At 41.9% G+C, this 23,408-nt stretch overlaps 1 protein-coding gene and 1 long non-coding RNA gene across 2 annotated transcripts in view; one reads left to right on the top strand and one right to left on the bottom strand.

The window, feature by feature from the left end:
• Positions 1-14,427, bottom strand: part of LOC115095398 — a 78,683-nt gene extending 64,256 nt beyond the window's left edge. The window contains exon 1 of the long non-coding RNA XR_003857760.1: positions 14,014-14,427. This is a non-coding gene — a long non-coding RNA (uncharacterized LOC115095398). The remainder of the gene's footprint in view (positions 1-14,013) is intronic.
• An 88-nt stretch (positions 14,428-14,515) lies between these two features.
• Positions 14,516-23,408, top strand: part of ZSWIM8 (zinc finger SWIM-type containing 8) — a 328,217-nt gene continuing 319,324 nt past the window's right edge. Inside the window, exons 1-2 of the mRNA XM_029608976.1 lie at positions 14,516-14,583; positions 15,141-17,041. Coding sequence (XP_029464836.1) covers positions 16,864-17,041 — 178 coding nt within the window. The 5' untranslated portion in view covers positions 14,516-14,583; positions 15,141-16,863. The remainder of the gene's footprint in view (positions 14,584-15,140; positions 17,042-23,408) is intronic.

The following is a 23,408-nucleotide window of genomic DNA, read 5'->3' on the forward strand; positions in this document are numbered from 1 at the left end:
ACTTGCTAACTTCATGGAATGCCCCCTAGTCCTTCTATTATTCGAAAGTGTAAATAACCGAGTCACATCTACTCGTTCAAGACCTCTCATGATCTTAAAGACCTCTATGATATCCCCCCTCAGCCGTCTCTTCTCCAAGCTGAACAGCCCTAACCTCTTCAGTCTTTCCTCATAGGGGAGCTGTTCCATCCCCTTTATCATTTTGGTTGCCCTTCTCTGTACCTTCTCCATTGCAACTATATCTTTTTTGAGATACGGCGACCAGAATTGTACACAGTATTCAAGGTGTGGTCTCACCATGGAGCGATATAGAGGCATTATGACATTTTCCGTTTTATTAACCATTCCCTTCCTAATAATTCCTAACATTTTATTTGCTTTTTTGACTGCTGCAGCACACTGAGCTGACGATTTCAATGTATTATCTACTATGACGCCTAGATCTCTTTCTTGGGTGGTAGCTCCTAATATGGAACCTAACATCGTGTAACTACAGCTAGGGTTATTTTTCCCTATATGCAACACCTTGCACTTGTCCACATTAAATTTCATCTGCCATTTGGATGCCCAATCTTCCAGTCTTGCAAGGTCCTCCTGTAATGTATCACAGTCTGCTTGTGATTTAACTACTCTGAATAATTTTGTATCATCTGCAAATTTGATAACGTCACTCATCGTATTCCTTTCCAGATCATTGATATATATATTGAAAAGCACCGGTCCAAGTACAGATCCCTGAGGCACTCCACTGTTTACCCTTTTCCACTGAGAAAATTGACCATTTAGTCCTACTCTCTGTTTCCTGTCTTTTAACCAGTTTGTAATCCACGAAAGGACATCGCCTCCTATCCCATGACTTTTTAGTTTTCGTAGAAGCCTCTCATGAGGGACTTTGTCAAACGCCTTCTGAAAATCCAAATACACTACATCTACCGGTTCACCTTTATCCACATGTTTATTAACCCCTTCAAAAAAATGAAGCAGGTTTGTTAGGCAAGACTTCCCTTGGGTAAATCCATGTTGACTGTGTCCCATTAAATCATGTCTTTCTATATGCTCTACAATTTTGATCTTGAGGATAGTTTCCACTATTTTTCCCGGCACTGAAGTTAGGCTCACTGGTCTATAGTTACCCGGATCACCCCTGGAGCCTTTTTTAAATATTGGGGTTACATTGGCCACCCTCCAGTCTTCAGGTACAATGGATGATTTTAATGATAGGTTACAAATTTTAACTAATAGGTCTTGCTTTGGATATATTTTAAAAAGTTTTTATTATGAGTTTTTGCCTCTATGGCCAACTTCATTTCAAATTCTCTCTTTGCCTGTCTTATCAATGTTTTACACTTACCTTGACAATGCTTATGTTTTATCCTATTTTCTTCAGATGGATCCTTCTTCCAATTTTTGAAGGATTTTTTTTGGCTAAAATAGCATCTTTCACCTCACCTTTTAACCATGACGGTAATCGTTTTGCCTTCCTTCCACCTTTCTTAATGCGCGGAATACATATGGACTGCGCCTCTAGGATTGTACTTTTAAACAATGTCCAAGCCTGTTGAACACTTTTAACCTTTGCAGTTGCACCTTTCAGTTTTTTTCTATTTTCCTCATTTTATCAAAGTTTCCCTTTTTAAAATTTAGTGTTAGAGCTGCAGATTTACTTATTGTCCCCCTTCCAGTTATTAGTTTAAATTTGATCATGTTATGATCACTGTTGCCAAGTGGCCCCACCACCGTTACTTCTTTCACCAAATCTTGTGTTCCACTAAGAATTAAATCTAAAATAGCTCCCTCTCTTGTTGGTTCCTGAACCAATTGCTCCATGAAGCAATCATTTATTACATCCAGGAACTTTATGTCTCTAGCAAGTCCTGACGTTACATTTACCCAGTCAATATTCGGTAATTGAAATCTCCCATTATTATTGCACTGCCAAATTGGTTTGCTTCCCTGATTTCTCTTAGCATTTCATCATCTGTCTGACCATTTTGTCCAGGTGGACGGTAGTATACTCCTATCACTATACTCTTACCCAACACACATGGGATTCCTACCCATATAGATTCTACTGAGCATTTACTCTCTTGTATGATCTTTATCCTGTTGGACTCTATACCCTCCCAGACATAAAGTGCCACACCCCCACCAAGTTGATCCTTCCTATCATTGCGATATAATTTGTACCCTGATATAGCACTGTCCCATTGGTTATCTTCCTTCCACCAAGTCTCTGTGATACCAATTATGTCAATCTCATCATTTGCTGTACTCATATAGATGTTATCACTAATCCGGAGGTGGAAAGCAAGTGCAGGAAGTCTACCAAGCTTTCAGGTGAACAAGTGAAGGGGTCAATTCCTTGAGCGTTGCACCAGTCAATTCCTGGAGCGTTGCACCAGTTCGAATATCTTCTTCACTTGAAGGCATAGGTTTTTCTTGTGGACAACTTTCTAGATGCTATCAGAACCTCATTAATGTGAGAAGGTAGGTGGAAATGTTTTAGCACTGCCCATTCAATCTCCATGCCATGAGTTGGAGGAAGGAATGCATTGGATGAATGAGTGTCCTGTCTTTCTGTGGTAGGAGTTGTGCGCTATCCGCCAGAAATATTCGTGGATGACTTGAAAGTTTTAGCCACAACGGAGATATGAATATCGTGTTCGCTTTGTCGAAAATGCACTTTTGTACCATCCAAGATATTAAGGGAATCAATGGGTATAAGAACATAAGAAATTGCCATACTGGATCAGACCAAGGGTCCATCAAGCCCAACATCCTGTTTCCAACAGTGGCCAATCCAGGCTTCAAGTACCTGGCAAGTACCCAAACACTAAGTAGATCCTGTGCTACTGATGCCTGTAATCGCAGTGGCTATTTTCTAAGATACTTGATTAATACTGCTTATAGTAAATAATATAATTCTTTATTTATTACCAGTTAAACTATTAGTTTTATTTATTTTTCACTATGTTAAATTGTCATCCATTTATACTGTTCCATATGTTCTACGGTTCCATGTAAAGCTCCACTCTCTGTTGAGCAGTTCTTTGTTTTATGTAAACCGGAGTGATTTGTAGTCCCTACAAGAACTTCGGTATATAAAAATTAAAAATAAAAAAATAAAATAATAGCAGTTAATTTTATTTATGTATTTAAAATCTTTTCTATACCATCGTTAAGCGGGTGCCATCACAACGGTTCACAATAAGGCACAAAAACTATGTTGTATAAAGTGTCTACAATTCTAACTCTTAAATAGGTGCCATCAAAAATACTGTAACATAATATCATAATAAATACTATTTGGTGAGTGTTATAAGTCATGTCTAGTTTTTTCTAACTCCGCTATAAGATTGGTGTTACTTAACTCTAGTACTTTGTTGTTTAAAATAAAAAGAAGAATTTAGAATATAGGAGAGAAGACACACTTTAAGAAGAAAGGTGTGTGTGTGTGTGTGTGGGAGTTTGCTTGACCGCAACTAACATTTCCCTGGGTTCTACTCTCGATTCTCTTTGTGATATGCTTGCTTAAATAGCCATATTTTTAAATTTTTTCTGAAAGTTTTGATGTCTCTTTCCAATCTGATTTCTACCGGCATGGTGTTCCATATTATAGGTCCTGCTAGGGATAGGGCACTGTCCCTTACTTGTGTTAATGGACTTCTCCTCCATGATCTTATCCAAACCTTTTTTAAACCTAGCTACTGTACATGGATGGGCAGTATATTGTATTTCCTGACCTTATTGGCAACCTATTCCGCCACCATGTGCTTTGGCAAGTCCAGCACCAGGAAGAAGCCGACTCCCCAGAGACAGTACCTGATTGAACTAAAAGCAACGATCCCCATTGGTCACCGGAAGTAGAAAACACACCCAGGATGCGTGTCAGACCATTCCTATTGGACATTGTAAAAAGTTTAAAAGTCACGGACACACAGCTCCGCTCTGAGAAGCAGCACTGAAAACCCCGTTGTAACTTGCCTGCTCCTCCGTGGAGCAACAACTTCCTCAATTTCTTGTTCCGCTTTTCTTTGTCTTTGTCTTTCTCTTAAATAAAACTTGCTTTTTAGATCAAATAGCTGCCTGAAGTTGCCTTCCTGAGTCCCGCTTACAAACACTACACTAACTGCACTATCCACATTCTCTGGCAACAAATTCCAGAGCTTAATTGTGCGTTGAACGAAAAATAATTTTCTCCAATTAGTTTTAAAGATGCTACTTGCTAACTTCATGGAGTGCCCCCTAGGCCTTTTATTATCCGAAAGAGTAAATAACTAATTCACACTTACCCATTCTAGTCCTCTCATGATTTTAAAGACCTCTATCATATCCCCTCTCCAAGGTGAACAGCCCTAACCTCTTTAGCCTTTCCTCATAGGGGAGCTGTTCCAGCCCCTTTATCATTTTGGTCACCTTTCTCTGTACCTTCTCCATCGCAACTATATCTTTTTTGAGATGCGGCAACCAGAACTGTACACAGTACCCAAGGTGCAGTCTCACCATGGAGCGATACAGAGGCATTATTACATTTTCCATTTTATTCACCATTCCCTTCCTAATAATTCCTAACATTCTGTTTGCTTTGTTGACTGCTGTAGCACACCGAGTGACGATTTCAATGTATTATCCACTATGACACCTAGATCTTTTTCCTGGGTGGTAGCTCCTAATATGGAACCAAACATCGTGTAACTACAGCATGGATTATTTTTCTCTATATGCATCACCTTGCACTTGTCCACATTAAATTTCATCTGCCATTTGGATGCCCAATCTTCCAGTCTCGCAAGGTCCTCCTGCAATTTATCACAATCCGCTTGTAATTTAAAGTACTCTGAATAATTTTGTATCATCTGAAAATTTGATTACCTCACTCGTCGTATTCCTTTCCAAATAATTTATAAATATATTAAAAAGCACCAGTCCCTGAGGCACTCCACTGTTTATGCTTTTCCACTGAGAAAAGTGACCATTTAATCCTACTCTCTGTTTCCTGTCTTTCAACCAGTTTGTAATCCACGACAGAACACCGCCTCCTATCCCATGACTTTTTAGTTTCCTTAGAAGCCTCTCATAAGGGACTTTGTCAAATGCCTTCCGAAAATCCAAATATACTACATCTACTGGCTCACCTTTATCCTCATGTTTATTATCCCCTTCAAAAAAATGAAGATTAGTGAGGCAAGACTTGCCTTGGGTAAATCCATACTGACTGTGTTCCATTAAACCATGTCTTTCTATATGCTCTGTGATCTTGATCTTTAGAATAGTTTCCACTATTTTTCCCAGCACTGAAGTCAGGCTCATTGGTCTATAGTTACCTGGATCACACCTGGAGCCCTTTTTTAATATTGGGGTTACATGGGCCACCCTCCGGTCTTCAGGTACAATGGATGATTTTAATGATAGGTTACAAATTTTAACTAATAGATCTGAAATGTTATTTTTTAGTTCTTTCAGAACCCTGGGATGTATACCATCTGGTTTAGGTGATTTGCTAGTCTTTATCTTGTTAATCTGGCCTACTACATCTTCCAGGTTCACAGTGATTTGGTTCAGTCATCTGACTCATCACCCTTGAAAACCATCTCTGAAACTGGTATCTCCCCAACATCCTCATTAGTAAACACAGAAGCAAAGAATTCATTTAGTCTTCCCTAAGTGCCCCTTTAACTCCTTGGTCATCTAACGGTCCAACCGACTACCTCACAGGTGTCTTACTTTGGACATAGTTTAAAATGTTTTTATTATGAGATTTTGCCTCTACGGCCAACTTCATTTCAAATTCTCTCTTAGCCTGCCTTATCGATGTTTTTCACTTAACTTGACAATGCTTATTCCTATTTTTTTCAGACGGATCCTTCTTCCAATTTTTGACGGATTTGTTTTTGGCTAAAATAGCCTCTTTCACCTCACCTTTTAACCATGCCAGTAATCATTTTGCCTTCCTCTCACCTTTCTTAATGCATGGAATACATCTGGTCTGCACTTCTAAGATTGTATTTTTAAACAATGTCCATGCCTGTTGTACACTTTTAACCTTTGCAGCTGCACCTTTTAGTTTCTTTCTATTTTCCATTGCCCAAGAGATCAGGAAATAATTCCGAGATATTCTCTGTTTGCTGGGAAGGACTGAGCAAAACATGCTTAGTTTTGCGTTGCTCTCTGACGTGAACAGATCTTTACACGGAAGACTCCAGCACTTGAAGAGAGTATCTGCTACACCCTGGTTTAGAGACCATTTGTGAGGATGAAAGATTCTACTTGTTGCATTCGTGCCTCTTCTCACCCCTCGCTCCACCCTCTCTACCTTGGAAGAGACTTCCTTCGGCTCTGATGGACAGATGCAACCGCAGCTTCTCTCCGCCTCTTGGTCCCGGTGTCCCCGGGCTGGCTTGACGCTATAGATCCGCCATGTTCCTGATGACGTAAGGGTGCACACGTGCTCCAGACTTTGTACCAGCAAGGGCGTGAACCTCAGTAGTCATAGCGGTTGCCATAGGTGGCGCTCTTCATCTACAATGTCTTCTTGGATTACAAATTGAGAATACTGCTACATTCTATCTACTTGGAAGTCGTGCTGAAGGACTACAGCACTGTTTGATTCCAAAGTAAAGTCATCTCTACCTCTCAGTTTTGTGTTGATCCATTCGGAGGTCATGCTGGAGGTTTAGAGAATTGCTGATTCGGAGGAAGAAGACATCACTAGCTACCAGTATTTCGATTGGCCTACTCGGAAGTCGTGCTGGGTACAGCATTGTTTGATTCTGAAGAAGAAGATATCTCCATTCATCGACTTTACTTAAGGATTACTCGGAAGTCGTGCCCATAACCTATGGTACTGGTTGATTCCGAGGAAAGAAGAAGAGGTTCTACTCATCAACTTCGTTGGATCATTCGGAAGTCGTGCTGGGGGTTTACAGCACTGTTTGATTCCGAGGATGAAGAATTATACATCCATCAGCCTGTTCGTTTTGCTGGTATTATCAACATCTCTCTTCCAGCATCCTGCGGAAGAGCGACATCAGAAGTGGATATTGGACCAATTTCTACATCACCACTTCCACTGAAACCTCAGTGATGTCCACAGCAGCCCATCTCATTGCTGCTGACGTCATTATACATTCTACTAGATTCTTCAAAATCTCATCATCATCTACATCTATCTGTGTTATATGAACTTGAACTCAAGACTTTGAGACCTTGTATGTTTGAAAAGAGACTGAACTTTGTTGGCCTGAAAAGGCTTCGACCCCAAAACCATCTTTGGGATCCTTAGACCTATTGGATAAGAGATGCTCATCAGTTCCACCTCGCGCATCTCTGGTACTTAATTTGGTACCCAAAGAGGAGATCGCTCTTTGAAGGGGGGTACTGTTGCGTTCGTGCCTCTTCTCGCCCCTCGCTCCACCCTCTCTACCTTGGAAGCAACTCCCTTCGGCTCTGACAGACAGATGCAGCCGCGGCTTCTCTCCGACTCTTGGTCCTGGTGTCCCCGGGCTGGCTTGACGCTATAGATCCGCCATGTTCCTGATGACGTAAGGGTGCACACGTGATCCAGACTTTATACGAGCAAGGGCGTAAACCTCGGGGGCATCCCCCCGTAGTGACGTCATCCATTCGCACTTTAAAGGGTCTTTGTTTGCTAACCTCTAACGAGTTAGCAAGGAACTCCAACAGGACTTGCTTCGGCAGTCCACGATACTTGCAACAACGATCCAAGTCAGCGAGGGGAATCCTTCCTCACTGCTTGGCCTTTTCAAACTTACCAGGAGTACCCGCTCCATGGGGGCTCCGCTCTCTCTTCTTGATTTCAGATTGCCAGAACACTCAGAAGACTCCTCATTGCCTGGAAGTGATCGTGGATGTGAACACAGTGAGTTCTATTACATAGGAATCGGTATTCGCTCCATGAAGGCCTACATTCCTATAGCTCTGAAGACTCCCTTCCGTCCAAGACTTTATCGCAGGTACGGAGATCAAGAGTTACATTGGCAAGATTGCAGATAGGAACCGGTACTCGCTCCATGAGGACCCATGTTCCTAGAATCCTTTTCAGACTTTCTTCTACTCTAGAAGCCATTTCATATACAGCAATTGTGAGTTCTTATTACAGACTGTTTGTGGGAACCAGTGCTCGCCTACGACTCCTGTTCCTGTACGTAATGAAGACTCTCTGTGGCATAGAGACCATTAAAGACATCTACTATTGTGAGTGTACCATCTTGTATCCAGTATACCCTGTCTACTCACTACTTCTAGTCTCTCTCTACAGCTCAGCGACCCAGAGATTATATTTCAGTATCAGAAGGACTTCAGCCTTGCCGAACACAGCGACTCACTACTGCCACCCCTGGTGATCTAGCTTCCAGTCTAATAAAGAACTATTTGTGTTTATCTCATATTCTAGCCTAGCCGGTGGTTCCTCTCAGGATCTCCTCCTGGGGGCGCTGTCATCTGCCATCGGCCCAGGGATTCACCATTTCCTCCAACTGGTCATTCCTTTCACTACTGTCACTCTGTGGGAATCAACCACTACAGACCACTAACTCCGCTCACAGAAGTATTATATGGACAGCTACTCCTCTTTCTTGCAGCATATATATATATATATATATTTTTTTATATATACAGATTGCTACTCCGTAGCGGAGGCATGATAGATTGCTATCTCAGTAGCGAAGTACAATATACCTATTGTTCTCTCCTCTCCTCAGAAGAGTATCATTATACAGATTGCCAACTCCTCTTCCTTGGAGAGTTGATCCATGACAGATTGCTACCTCCTTTCCTTACAGGAGCATCTTACAGCAGTTCGCTAACAGATCTACAGATAGCTAACTCCTCCCGTCTGGAGGAGCAGATCATGTTATATCGCTACTCCTTCCCCTTTCAGGAGAACAACAGAACAGATTGCTAACTCCGCCCTCCTGGAGGAGGAGGGCATACCAGATTGCTGACTCCTCCCCCCTGGAGGAGGAGAGCGTAACACTGCTTAATCTGTCTGCTTCCGTGTTTGCCAGTCCTGGTAAGTAGGATGCATGTAGGGTGATCCTTTCTGCCCATTCTCAAATCTGTACTGCCTCCTTGCCCAGAGTCCTGGAACCTGACCCTCCTTCTTTATTTATATTGTTCATTGCTACCTGATTGTCCTTGGAATCATCACACACATTCCTTGAAGCGTTGATGCAAATGTATGCATTGCATTATTTATCGCTCTTAGTTCCAAAAGATTTATCTGACATTGGCCTTCTGTTGGGGTCCATAGGCCCTGTATTTTCAAATGAAGTAGATGGGCTCCCCAACCCTTCGTTGAGGTGTCTGTTGCGAGAATTAACTGATGAGTGAGATTCCTGAAAGGAGCCCTTTCTGTCACGACTAAAGGGGTCAGCCACCAAGATATGTCTTTTAGGGACACAGAGGTCAGTCACCAAGATATGTTTCTTAGGGACACATGGCAGGAATCCTTGCTCCTATGAACTGAAGAGTCTGACAAGGGTTGAGATGGGACTTTTTGTAATTTATGATAAATCCCAGGTATTCTAGGCAACGAATTGTCTCCAGCAAGTGATCTTGTAGGGTTTGTGATTCGGAAAGACAATGAGCCAATCATCGAGATACAGGAAAATCCAGGTTCCCTGTTTTCATAAGTGAGCCACAACCACTACAAGACATTTTATGAAGACTCTTGGGGTAGAAGAGAGTCCAAAAGGAAGGACTTTGTACTGGCAGTGCTGATTGCCCACCTGAAAACAGAGGTAGCGCCAACAAGAACTGTGGATGGGAATGTGGGTATAAGCATCCTTCAGATCCAGAGAACACATCCAATCATTGGGTTGTAGAAAGGGAAGGATCGATTTCAGAAAAGTCATTTTGAATTTGTCTTTTGATATATTTGTTGAGAGAACACAGATCCAAAATTAGGCGAAGACCCCCAGTTTTATTGGGAATGAGGAAGTATTGGGAGCAGTATCTCTTGTTGACTGAGAGGGTGGGAGAGTGCGGCTTGCTCGCTGACATAGCAGAACCTGCGATTCCTGTTGTAACAAGAGAATTTGGGAAGGGTCCCATGGGGGCACTACCAGATGAGGCATTAGTGGACACTGAATGAAGTCCATTTTGTAGCCCTGAGAAATGATATTCAGCACTCATTGATCTGTTGTGACTGTGGACCAGGCCTGTGAAAAAAAAAGTTATTCTGCCCCCAACATGTGATGGGTGATGTGTGTGAGCATATCTCAAAAACCCTAATGAGGCTTTTGGGGTTGTGGTTGTTGCGGTTTTTGGGGTATTTCACTTCTTTGCCAGTCCTTTTGCTGCAGCTGCTGGCTTTTAGGCTTTGGCTGCTGATATGGTGGCACTCTGTAAAGCTGGTACTGCCTGCAGCACTTTCGTTGATAGGATCTTTTAGATGGCGAAAACTACTTTGTGGTGGTAGAAAGATGATCTCCAGGTGACATTAGTGATTGTACTGCCACATTCTGTTCTTTAATCTGAGAAACCATTTCCCTCAGTTTCTCACCAAAAAGGTTGTCTTCCTTACAAGGCAGGTCTGCCAGCTTGCCACGGACATGTTTGTGAATTGCGCTGGAGTCCAACCAAGCTATGCGTCTCACAGCAATGGAAGCTGCTGAGATCCAAGCCGAAGTGTCAAAGGCCTCACAGACAGTTCTAAGGAGGTGTCTTAAACCTTCTTCCAAGTCTCTTAAAGGCTGAGGTGTTCTTTGATCCCCCTCGCCCTTTGATATAAAGGGTTTCAAATTTTGGACACATTCATAATGATACTGCATAATATAAAATTGGTGTTGTTGTATATGCACATTTAGCATGGATCCCTGAAACATTTTTCATACAAAATCATCCAATACCTTGTTGTCTTTGCCAGGGGGTGTATTAGAATGTAATCTTGACTTCATTGCCTTCTTCATGGCTGATTCAACGACAACAGAGTCATGTGGGATCTGTACCGTGCCATAGTGAGTCAACTTCTGCATCCTGAATTTGAGATCCAACTTCCTTGATGCCCTGACCATGGTATGAGGGGACTTGCATGCTCTATCCACAACCAAATCCAACAGCTTATGTGACAGAAGAGCTGTTGATTCCGATGGTACTTGAAAGATCTTTAAAATAGCCATCATCTCTGCTCTAGGATTGGGAATTATGTGAATTTACACATTTAGGAGTGTGCCAACTTTCTCCATAAATCTGGAGTATGTGAGGTCCTCTGGTAGTGAAGAAGGTTCTGGGGGTTCCTCTGGCGGGTCTGAGGGGATACCTGTGGAGCTCCCTGATGAGGCTGATGGTGACTCATGAGGCTGATCATCTGGCTGAGGAGAAAAACGTGGGCTCATGTGAAGCTCCTGACTGATCTCCTCTTCTATAGGGGATGGGGATATTCTGATAGCGGAGAAGGATTCTCTTCAGATGGAATTGGAGAATGAGGTGATCGGGGATGATAATCTGTAGGGAGGATCGTGAAAAAGGACTTAAAAATGGAGGTGTGATCTGAGACACTGAATGGGAAGTTGACATAGCTGGAGTCCTTGGAGATGTTTCACCCTTTTGTGATGCCTCCTCTCCAGATAGGCTGTGAGATGAGTGAGATTTTGTATCCCTGCCCCCTGGTGGGGGTATTGTTACCTTAAGATGTCTGCATCTGGAACCCTGGGTCTGGGCACCGGAGGTTCTTTCAATGGAAGTCTGGGTATCTTCTGTACAGAATCTTGGACAGGAGAATGGTGGCATCTATGTCTCTGGAGGAGAGGCAGGAATGGACTCTTTGTCCAAGTGGGATAACAGAGAGGAGACATATGAGGATCTTAGAACTAGAAACCTTTCTCCTTTCTCCAGGTCCGAAAGATTAAGGAACTCCTCTGATATCTTGAATGGCTGCTCCCCTTGGATGGTATGCCTCGATGAAGTGTCGAGGGTTTTTTTGTGGCCAACTAAAGCATTAATGCACTGTGTGGATATCGCCCAGAGTATCCATGTGCGTTATCTGCATTGGTTTCCTTGATGCTTTTGTTATCTTGTCTTGCGTTGTAGTATGCAACGTTTTGAGATGTGTCAATCTCTCCAACGCTATCTCTTGCGTCAACTTCCAACACTTTCCTTTCGTCAACTTCTCCAGTGCCTTGGTCTGCGTTGATTGGTTTGATGCCTTAACTTGCATCAACCACACCGATGCCTTCTCTTGCCTTGAGTGCTCAGATGCTTTCCCGTGCATCGCTCGCTCCTTGGGGACCTCCGGTACTTGCATCGGGGCTCTCTTTACTGATGCATCCTTTGATGGATTTGATTTTTTGGATGGTTGTGGCATGCTGGGAACTTTCCCTACCTGGCTACTTTTGACTTCCATTGGTTCCATGGATGCTGATCACCTTACCAGGCTTGGCTTCTGCTGGGACTTTGGCCCTGGGGATGAGTGGGCAGAGTGGCCTTCAGCTGATGAAGACAGAGCATAGCTGCCTGAAGATTCTTGCCGGAGCCTTGAAATTTTGGCAGCGCTTTGGCGTTGAGAGTGGGGGGTGACATGTGCTCGCAGTGCTTGCAGGCTGATTGATCATGTTTGGGATCAAGGCACAGATAACAATAATTGTACCCGGTCACAGACAAGATTTTACTGCTAGGCGCTTTCGGCACTGTAGCATTTAAAAGTACTTTTGTTCAAGAACCTTTGAAAAATAAATTTTCCTGAAGAAAAAAATTAGAGAGACAGTAGACTGCGCTGCCATGAGAGAGGAAAAAAAAGAAACTGAAGTAACCGCAGAGCAACACGCGGGAAGAGTCACGCAGGAGTACCATTCAAAGCTCTACGAGCTTAGAAAGAGAGTATTGTCCTGTGACGACTGGATGATGTCACTCAGACAGCATGGCTAAATAAGCCTGCTTATCGAAGGAAAATATATATTTTACATTAAAAAGGACAAAATATAGTCACTTACAACAACATGTATATTATATTTCCATGCACTACTGTGGTACCAACCAGAAAAACTTGCTAAAAAGCAAAAAAGATATTTGCATTAGGTAGGCTTGGCTCTCAGAAAGCCATGAGAAAAGTGAATTACAATTATAATATAGTAAATCTTCCATTCCAAAACAGCACTAACTGCCAGCCTCTCAAACAGTAACAACCCATACTCATGAAAAGGCAACACTGCAGATATTACATCAGGTTCTAAAAGACCAATACACCGCTTATTAGGAAAATAGAACAAGCCAGGCTGCCTTGGATCCCTATAGAAACTACACACTAGCAGAATACTTCACCTCAGTCACACAAGCAGAATATAGACAGACGTTAACCAAATACAGAATAAAAGAGACCATAGAAACATGCAAACAAAAACTGAACTGAAAACCCCAAGCAGCCAGACTCTGTATGCAGTGCAATAACAGAAAAACAGAAATATCATCATTCCTCATAAAACATCAAACAATAAAATTAAGAAATATAAAACAATCATAGAAGTCAAACCATACCAATAAAACTACATAATCCAAATCAGCTGATGAATAAAACATCCAATAATTAAATTAATAATTATTTGATTATTAGGTACTGTTTTAAAAAAAATTAAGATCCTCCTTTTATTTCATTTCTTAAACAATATTAGTAAAGTTGTTGAAAGCCTTGTCTACTCAGCTGTTCTCGCCCTGTAACTAAATTGGGTGATCCTGACAAGAACCCCAGGCAAGCATAACATTGATATATGTAAAGCCCAACTACAACACAAACTGCTGAACAATGAATGAAGGATTGTTTTTTAAAGGGGGGGTGTAAGCATACATAATAAGGATGCATGCTTGTTATTTTCAGGGCTAGAATTCGTCACGGGCAACATAGGTACCTAGGTTGCCAAATTCTGAAAGTGCCCCCAAACTGGGATTTCCCCCGGTTGCTCTCAGATTCGAAGGGATCAAAACCCAATCCTCTGTCTATGAGCTAAATAATCTTAAATCAGGCTCTAGTTATTAAAAAAAAAGGAAATGTATCAAACTTACTAAGTCTGTCTCTTACATCAGGAGTCAATTTCCCACGGTCAACCCTAACAGAAAGAAAACCGCTTCTGGCATTAACTACTTGTGGTCTATGGTGACAGCTTTGTCAGCTCTCTGACTGCCTTAGGGAGGGAGGCAGGGCAACTGAGATAAGGAGCAATTCGGGGTGTGAGGGCTAGAGAGTGAAATTTCTCTGCTCAACTGTCCCTCCAGCTCACAAATTTCAGGCAACAAAAAATGTCACCCTTAGCATTTTTGAAACAGATGATCATAGGTAGAGGGCCATACAAACACTGACAATAAATAAACGGAAGAAATAAAATAAGACAAAAAAAAAAAAGAAAAAGCGATCTAAAAAGAAACGGGATCCCACAACAAGAAGATTAATCACATCCAAACTCTTCCACACAGCGTCCATTTCGGACTGCCCTAACCTTTCACACCCACCATATAACCATAGAGCAGTTCAGGGCGGAGCTTCTACTCTATGGTCTTTCGGGTGGCCGGGGGGGGAGGAGGAAGGCGGAAGTAGCAGAAAGCGGAAGCCGGGATCAGCTGATGGAGGAGCTCCAGGTGAAGCTGAGAAGGGGGGGGTGGGGGACGAGAGCCATCTTTATACGGAGAGGGAGCTGGGCAGTGGGGGGAGGGGAGGTGGGAGTCCTTGCTGCTGGCTAGTGCCAGCGAGCGAGAGGAGGGGAAGGGGAGCGGTGCTGGAGAAGAAGGGAATAAGTTCAGCCGTTGGCTGGAAGGAGGGGGGATCAGTCAGGAGGTGAGAGGGGTGGGGGAGGTTCTCGTCCGGGGGCGCTCATTCCGAAGGGAGGGGGGAGAGCGGTGGAGCGGGGGTTGAGCGCCGGAGGCGGCTTTTCTTTGTGAGAAAGGAGGGGGGAGAGCCGGCTGAGACTGCAAGGACGAGAGTCGGTCCCCTGACAGGAAAGAAGGACCGGGGCTCCCTGCTCCTTGCCAGGGGGCTTCCTCCTCCAATTTTAATTTTTCTTTGGGGGGGGGAGGTGGTGGTTTTTCTTTCTTTCGGGGGTGAAAAGCCAAGTGTCTGGAGCCCGAAACCAAGCACGAAACAATTAAAGCTGGCACAGGAATTTTTTTACACATTTTTTTCTAACTTTTCCCTTCAGTATTATTAGTATTCTGCCAAAGGCGAAGCAGTTCCTCTTTGATCCTGACTCCAGGAAGGCTGGATTTTAATGCCCCGGCGCTCTGAGCAGAGAGGAGACATGGAGCAGAATGGGGCTGCAGGAGATCTTCGGCCGCCTGCTTCACGTTAGGCAGGAGAATCCTCCTTCATGGGCCAAGAGAAGCCTTTTCCGAAGGGAGAGGGCTGCACCCCCTTATAGCCCTAAGATTGAAGCGCCCCTCATGGTCGGCTGTCACACATGAGGCCGAGGGCACCACGAAGCTGACCCAGGAGGGACGTTTCCAGGACGAAAGGGGTGCGAAGAATTTTGTCATAAAGATTCCCTACTCTGTGGTTTTTTTTTGTTTTTTTTTTAATTTTGAGGCTTTTTTACAAAGTAAACTTTCATTCCGGAACAGGAAGTCGGACAACAACGAGATTTTCATTTCACCCCTTTTGTTATCCGGATTAAGAAAACAAGACCAGATCTCTACTGGCTGCTGAGCTGGAAGTAAAACAAAATACCCTCAAAACTGCTAAAAGAATAAAGAGAGAGCCAAAGAAGTCTCTGGGAATAAAAACCTTTTTTTTTTTTTTTTTTAATGGTGCAAGACTAAACTCTTACAAGAAGGTTTAGTCATTCCATTGAAGATTTCCTTGGTTCATGATTTCCTACGTCTGGGGTTCTGATCCAGGTGAAGTAGTTCAGCACCAGAACTGTCACTACTTGTTGTTTGAAAAGTTAGGTTGAAACCTCGGGGGGAAGTTTAAAAATACTAGCTGTCTTCACAATGAATTGTATGTGTTAATTTATTTTTAAAGCCCATCTTGTATCCTGCCTTACTTCATTGACACTTGCTTTGTTTGAAAGTGGATTCCAACTCAAAAAGCCAAAAGCTAAAGTTCATAAAAATATTTTGCCTGTGTCCTGGAGCAAGTGCACTTTTAGGATTTTTTTTTCCTTTTCAATGGATCCCCATGTTTCTCTCAATTTAACTTAGGCAGCATTTCTCAATTTTATGCTCCTCCATATTAACAAGCATGACTGTCAAAGCCTTTACAATATTTGCAGTTTGTATATATATTTGTCATTTTATTTAACTACTACCCCTTTCTTGAACTCTCTAATTTCATTATTTTCCTTCACAAAATGTTTTCAAATCATTGGACAGCAGAGAACTTACATTTTGTAAATTAACACTTCCTTGTGAGGGGTGAAAGAAATCTCCTGTGTTGCAGAATGTTTTCAGTGGTTACAGTATTTGAGAAAAAAGCACAATTTCAGGAATCCTGAAGTAAGAGGTTTTTTGTTTGTTGGTTTTTTTTTTTCCAATGAGTGAACTAAATCTTTGGACAGAAATATAATCATTTATAAACTAAAAGACTAAAAACAAGCAAACTTTCCTTGAAAAAAAAAATGCATCATTGTCTGTTAGGCAGTAGCAAGTTTCTATGGAATGGCAAAAGTAAATAAGTTAGGCACATTTGGAGGACACAGTTTGTACAGCTTTTAAGGTGTTTTGTTTTGCTTTCCCATATTTTTTGGGGGTATTTTTCCTCATGTATGTTTTTTGTTCCTTTTCCCTTATAGTTTGGAGACCCACTAGCACTAGTTTTTTGTACACTTCTCCCCCTCTCCTCCCAATTCAGCAGTGTACGGTTTGGGGATTCTAGTGGGTTTGTCTGCCATCCCTTTTTTCCCCCCTCCTTTGTCTTTATATGTGATGGAACTCATGTTTGCTGAGTGGGAGGACGGTGAGAGGTTTTCATTTGAAGACTCGGACCGCTTTGAGGAAGACTCTCTCTGCTCCTTCATCTCTGAGGCTGAAAGCCTGTGCCAGAATTGGAGAGGATGGAGGAAACAATCTGCTGGCCCCAATTCTCCCACTGTCAAAATGAAAGGTGAGGACTGTTGTGTGTATACAGGGTCAACTTGAATGTTTGTTTGTAAATGAGATCTTTTATATTTAGGAATAGTGTATTTTACACAGTGCATAGTATTTCCCTTCTCCTGGCCACTCACATTCTCTGTACTTCCCTTTGTACACTACATCCTCTTTACAAGACTGCTTCTATAGCCATTATGTAAAAATCTGAAGAAAAGCAGATTGATGTATTTTTTTGGATATTTTAACTTGCCCCAGGATTTGGGTAGCATATGGGTACCCAGAAGGAATTCTTTGGCGTCCTGTAACAGCAGTCAAGAATCCAAAGTTAGCCTGACTTCTGAAGTGGTAATTTCATGTACTTTGATATCAGCCCTGGACATTGGAATGAGTGTTCAGATAAGAGGGCTTGTGAAAGGTTAATATCTGGAAATGTCTCCCCCCCCCCCCCCCCAAAAAATAAAAAATTAGAAGCTTAGTTATAAAGGAAAAGCAAGGCATATCAATCTTTTAGACAAATGCAACAAGATAATGAGGTTCAATTAACTTATTTATTTATTTTGCATTTTTATATACCGACATTCTTGTATCAGATACAAATCTTACCGGTTTACATTAAAAACAGAGTATGCAGGAAAATAGGTTTCCTAAGTCAAATACATTGAACATATTTAATAAACAAAGGATTACTAAACACTATGAAAAAGGTTAATTAACAAAAGAAATGACCATCTACAAGTGTGTTTCAGTAACAGGATGGATATAACTGAAAATGTGGTTTTGTGAGAAACATAATATAAGTTCTTGAGGCACATGTATGTATATGCCCCAAACATGGGCTTACAAAGCACTCCTAATCCCATCAAACACATGTATCAAATGTTCTGTAACTAGAGGCTCTTACCTGCATAATTTTTGGAATTCTCAAATAGTGGATTTTTTGGACTATCTTGGAAAAATCTTTTGTCTATTTCCGCTTTCTATATGGTTGTGCTTGTTTGACATTTTTGAGGATTTAGAAACAGGTCTAACAAAGAGGAAATGGATGTTTTTACAAAAGGCATTTTATATTGCAAAAAAGACTATTTTGAGCTGTTGGATAATTGCGGAAAGGCCTACTCCTCAATGGAAGTTCAGGCTTCATTTGCTTTTGATCTTTGAACATTTGAAAGGTTTATCTTCAAAAATAGTGACTGTCTTGGAAGTATGGTGTGAATGTATTCTTTCCTTGTCTCCCAAAGGGAGAAGTTTGTTTAATACTCAGAGGAGTGCTTCCCTGTTTGTTTATGCAATGCAGTGATACCATTGATGTGTTGCTTGATTTTGCAGATGAATGCATTTATCTATAATTTGCCACATGTACAATGGAAAGGGTGGTTTATTCTTCTAGGTGTGTAGGGGAGAGGGATGTAATTAGGACTCTCTTGATGTTAGTTGGGAGTGTGGTTTTTTTTTCTTTAGAAAAATTAATAAAGAATAGTTTGTTTAAAAAAAAAAAAAAAAGCCTGCAAGAGGAGGAGGCATCCTAGTAGTCTTGTTTACAAAGACTTATTTGCCCAGATGCGCATGTGCCTTTTGCTCATTTCCAGGATCCCTCAGATCTGAATGCATGTATTCTATTCAAGATGGAAATAACTCTGGTCAGGATGCTTCAACAGCCTCAGATCCCATTTATTCCTATGGATGTAGGCTGTCCTTTTTTTATTTAAAAAAACAAAACATTTTTATTCTGACTTTTCATAAAACTTTACTTGTAGCACAACATTTCGGTAATTTCTTATTGTATAAAAGTCCTCCCCCCCCCCCCCCCCCCCCCAATTTCATAAAATATGTATTCATTTTTAAAATCCCTGTAGTGGTCTGCTCATGCTTTCCACTTACCAAGATATCATTTGATCAATTCTTTATTAGTATTGGTGAACTGTAAAAATAAGTGCTTATTGCATGGACCCAAAACCTGCAAAAAAAAAAAAAAAAGCGAGAGATCTGGAAAATTTTCAGACAAGGATATATATTAGGCAAATCCATCTGTGCATCATCAGTACACAGTCGTCATATTCTGGACTAGAAATATCTCCTCTGCCTACCTAGTGCCCATATTTAAAGAAATGTCTCAAGATCCCATATCCCACTCAAAGAACAGTAGGCAAATGCTAAGGATGTCCACACACCATGCCACCCACAGTCATTCAGCATCAAATACAATACAGGTCTTCATTCCACTCATGGCAGTTCTGTAGTGATGGACAACCGCTCTTAAATTAGTTAATTAGTGGCAGGAAGATGAGCGTCTCTGCTGGAAAAAGTAGAAAAGTTCTAGTGACCTGTGAGTTGAACAAAGTTGGGAACATATGAGGAGAAGTGCTGGGTTTGAACAAGGAGGCTTGTCCTTCCTTTCAGTTACAACTTTTGAACCTATCCACCAAAGCCTTTGGATCTTCCAGATGACGTAGGATCTAGAGGGCAGATGTGAACCAAAGAAGGCGTGGGGAGGCAGGCATAGTTCTCTTAACATTGGCGTGTGGACCTCAGTTTACAGGGAACCTGCCCATCTGTAAGGAAACATCTGTATCTCCAGTAACCACTATTCTCCAAGCTGAAATGCTTATGTGCATGGCCCTGCACAACTGGAACCCTTTCATGTATAGCCGCTATCTGCCCATGCATTTCTAAGGCACTATTAGCATTTTTAAAACTTGTGTGCCCACACTTCTTGGCTGCTGGTCTTTTGCAGAGCTGCTGGCTTTCTGTGGTAAATTTGCATAGTTTTGCATAGTTTCACACCAATGTGTGAAAAAAATCAAATTTTTTAATTAAAAACCATTCATACTGTTTGTTTTTTTTAAACAAACTATATACAAATAAAAATGTATCAAGTACAAAAATCAAAGGTTTATCGATTTTAAGACTTATAAGTGAAATGTCACTTTTGTTTTGAATTGTATATGTTCTTGAGAAAGTCCTTGCCTTTTTTTCTGAGTATGTGAGCTGCTTATTCTGAAAATGCCCTCAGTATCAGCAGTTTATTATGCTGTTAATCACGCAGAAAGATATGCGCATGTATATTGGACACAGAATGAAAGATTAAAACTTCTGTTAATTCAACCCATTTTTGTAACTCCTCAGCAGAGGTGTCGGGCATCAAGGCTTTTATGAATTGAAATTAATGCCCCCTCCCTCATTTGTGAGACACCAGCAGTTGCAGACTTCCAAAACACATCCAGGTCTTTGTAAATGGTGTATGACTGGTCACATATGCAGGTGCAAGGACCTTGTATAAAGAAATCCTTCTATAGGGACCTCACTCCATCCAGGAGTTTTATCAAAATTATCTTTGTTTTGATAAAGATTTAAGTGATCTTTGAGGGATCAAACATTGACTGCTTTTCTCTGTCCACTCCAATTTCATCCCTTCCCCTCCTTCACTCAGGACAAGAGGGGGTGGGGGGTTTGGGGGAACAGAAGAAGGTTTCCTGCATGCTGTTTGCTGGAGCTGAGACTGAAGGCAAGCAGGCTCCCTGCAGCTTTGTTCAGAGGATTGAATTAAAAGGTGTTAAAGCTTTCAGGAATGTTGATTCTGTGGCAGAAAGACAATTATGCAGGTTCTACTGCTATGGCAAAATCGCAGGAGGCTAGGGGCACTGGTCTTGTTCATCATGAGATTAGCAACCAGTAAGGTCGCAAGTTAAAAAAAAAAAAAAAAAAGCTCATAGTGGTGCTGTCACAGACAAGTGATTGGCAGAGTGATTTCAATTAAGGGTCCCTACCTCTCATTAGTGCAGTCAATCTTTCTCCACTCCCATTGGTGCAGTGCTCACCACTGCATGTGCCAGGGGTCCTTCCTCCTGATGTGGTTGACAGTGAGGCCTCTTTCATTGCCATGCTGTCTGATTGACCTGCTGCCCCTGTAGCAATTGGGAGCCACCTCTTTTGCTCTGCTTGTGGTCCTTTAATGACCCTGTTGCAGGTGCAGCCTGTCAACCAGACTTCCAGCCCCTGAAGCTGCAGCCTAACATGGGCTCTGCCCTTCCTTGCAGGATTGGCACTGGGATAAAAATAAACAGGCCAGTAGGCCTGCAGTTCTGCTGTTGACCTGAAGTCAAACTTTAAAGAGTGCCACAACATTAGGTCCATACATACACAAACAATGTCTAAGCTCCAGGCTCACAAATAGTTAAAATAATCTGTCAAGTACTGGCAGCAAAGGGGGAGGTGGGCAGAAACATCACCTAATGGGAATCCATTTCTCCCCCAGCCACCCCCCCCCCTTTCTCCATAACCCCCTCTGTACTCCCTGGCAAAATGATGTGCTCAACAGTGGTGTACACTCCCACAGAAAACTATCAGGAACATTGTCGGTAACCCTTCTTCCTGACCTGTCTGTATCCTGCCTGTAAGGGTACCTGATGATAGCTGGTAGCATGACTCCACAGATGCTGTTTTCATGTACATTCTTCAGATGCTCTGTATGGAAGTTGGCTGCTGACAAGTATGGAATGACTTTTTTTTTTTTTTTTTAAATTTCCCTGGCATGATATAGCTCGCATCTGATGTGTGGAAGCAAGCTTCTTGCAGGTCTTGATTAGAATGCATCTCAGCTCTATATTTGACCTGCTGATTCTGTTGCAGTGTCATAAAAAAAACCATATGTACTGCTTCAGCTTGTTGGTTCTGATGAGCCTGAAAATGTTCCTTTTAGTCTTTTGTCAAGATCCAGTAATGCTGCATGTTTTTTTTTGCAGAAAGACAGACAACTTGCAGAACTTTTCTTTGGCCTGTCTCCATTTAGATAAACTGAGGATGTTACAACAGGAAATGAGAGATGGGAGTAAAGAGAGGGGTTTTCTCTCATCCAGAGTACTTTTTTTAAGTCTACTTCCAGAGGTAGTGCAGTGAGAAGGGATTTGATTCTGAGCTTGCCTGGAGAGTGGAGGGCATTGAAGTATTTGCAATAAAAGGTCTTCACTGGCTTCATAGTGAACACCCACCCCTGGGTCAGAGACTTGGATATCCATGTCCTCTAGAAATAAAGCATGACCAGACTTGATTGTTCTGTTCAATTATGTGCCATCATTTGGCTCCTTTGAATTAACATTGGTTACTTTTTATCCAGTAGGACTTTAGCAGTGTTCCACTGGTATCAGTAAAAATATCTTCTTATTGGGGAAAGCTTACTTCCAGGACTCGGGCAGGGAGTGATATTGCTCTCTGTCTACAGATGAAATATTTGCATGGTATCTTTTGGTCCTGTGGTTCCTCCTTGGAGCACTGGTGTGGATATTGGATAAGGTAAAATCAGAGAGAAAGAGTTCATTATGTAGAATGAAAATTTTGTTTTGTCTTGGAGGGAATCCTTCAGCTTAGTATCACTGTCTAGTCTGTTCTGTTTCTTAATCTTTGAGAAGGTTGTGCAAGATTTAGAAAATTCAGTCTGGATGTGTAGTATACAAAGGAGATAATCTTAAAGTTTCTTTGGTTAGAAAAGGACTTTATTACCTTCAGTACCCAAAGTACCTCAATGTAAATCTGCTTTGGAGTGCTTGAAAAAGCAGATTATAAATCAAATAAATTAGACTGATACAGCTATACTGTGATGCAAAGCAGTGGCTATTTTTCCTGCATAGCTATCTTGATTTCCTACAGCTTTTACATAGTGGTTTCTGTGTGTTTGTGTTAGACTATTTCACAAATGACAATATTCTTGTGGGCCACAAACGAACATTTGTTGCAGTCATTTTTTGCGGAATGTGGGAGGAAAGTGGTGTAAACAGGATTTTTGTTGCTAGGATCTTGAGACTTTCTGCAGTGGTAGAAATGTTCTGTGGTGGTATGATATCATATGTGATCTATGTAATCCCTTGATATTTCGGGGTATTGGTTAAAAACAATCTTAAGTCCAAATTGTTACAGTATTAAATGCTCATATTACATGCAAACTTGTATTTTAGTCTCCCCCCCCCCCCCCCCCCCCCCCCCCCCGGTCTTTCTGCTCTTTATATTCTTATGACTGTTCCAAACAGGAGGGTCCCCAGCTCAAGCATGGGGCAAATGTGGTCTTCCCAAGTTACAAATGGGTCTGCTTTTCAGGGTCTCCATAGAGAATACTCGTCAGATTTGGTCTAAGAGCCCACTTAATTTATACCTGTTCACCTGAAAACTGGAAGTATTTCTAGCTCTAAAGGACCAGAATTGCCTGCACCACCCCAGTTCCAGCTGGCTAAAGGTTGGAAGGGAAAGCCGCCTCTGTGTTCCCTTTAGTATCCTGCTCTGCTGGATTACTTGCCAGTATTGTGCTACCAGTTGTCTTCCTCCAGAGCTTGAATGTGTCACCTTCAATGTCCTTGAGCCCTTCCTGGCTCATCCGGTAGCCAGTGTGCAACTCT

This window comes from Rhinatrema bivittatum, chromosome 7 (assembly GCF_901001135.1).
Source record: "Rhinatrema bivittatum chromosome 7, aRhiBiv1.1, whole genome shotgun sequence".
In the NCBI taxonomy this organism is placed as follows: Eukaryota; Metazoa; Chordata; class Amphibia; order Gymnophiona; family Rhinatrematidae; genus Rhinatrema; species Rhinatrema bivittatum.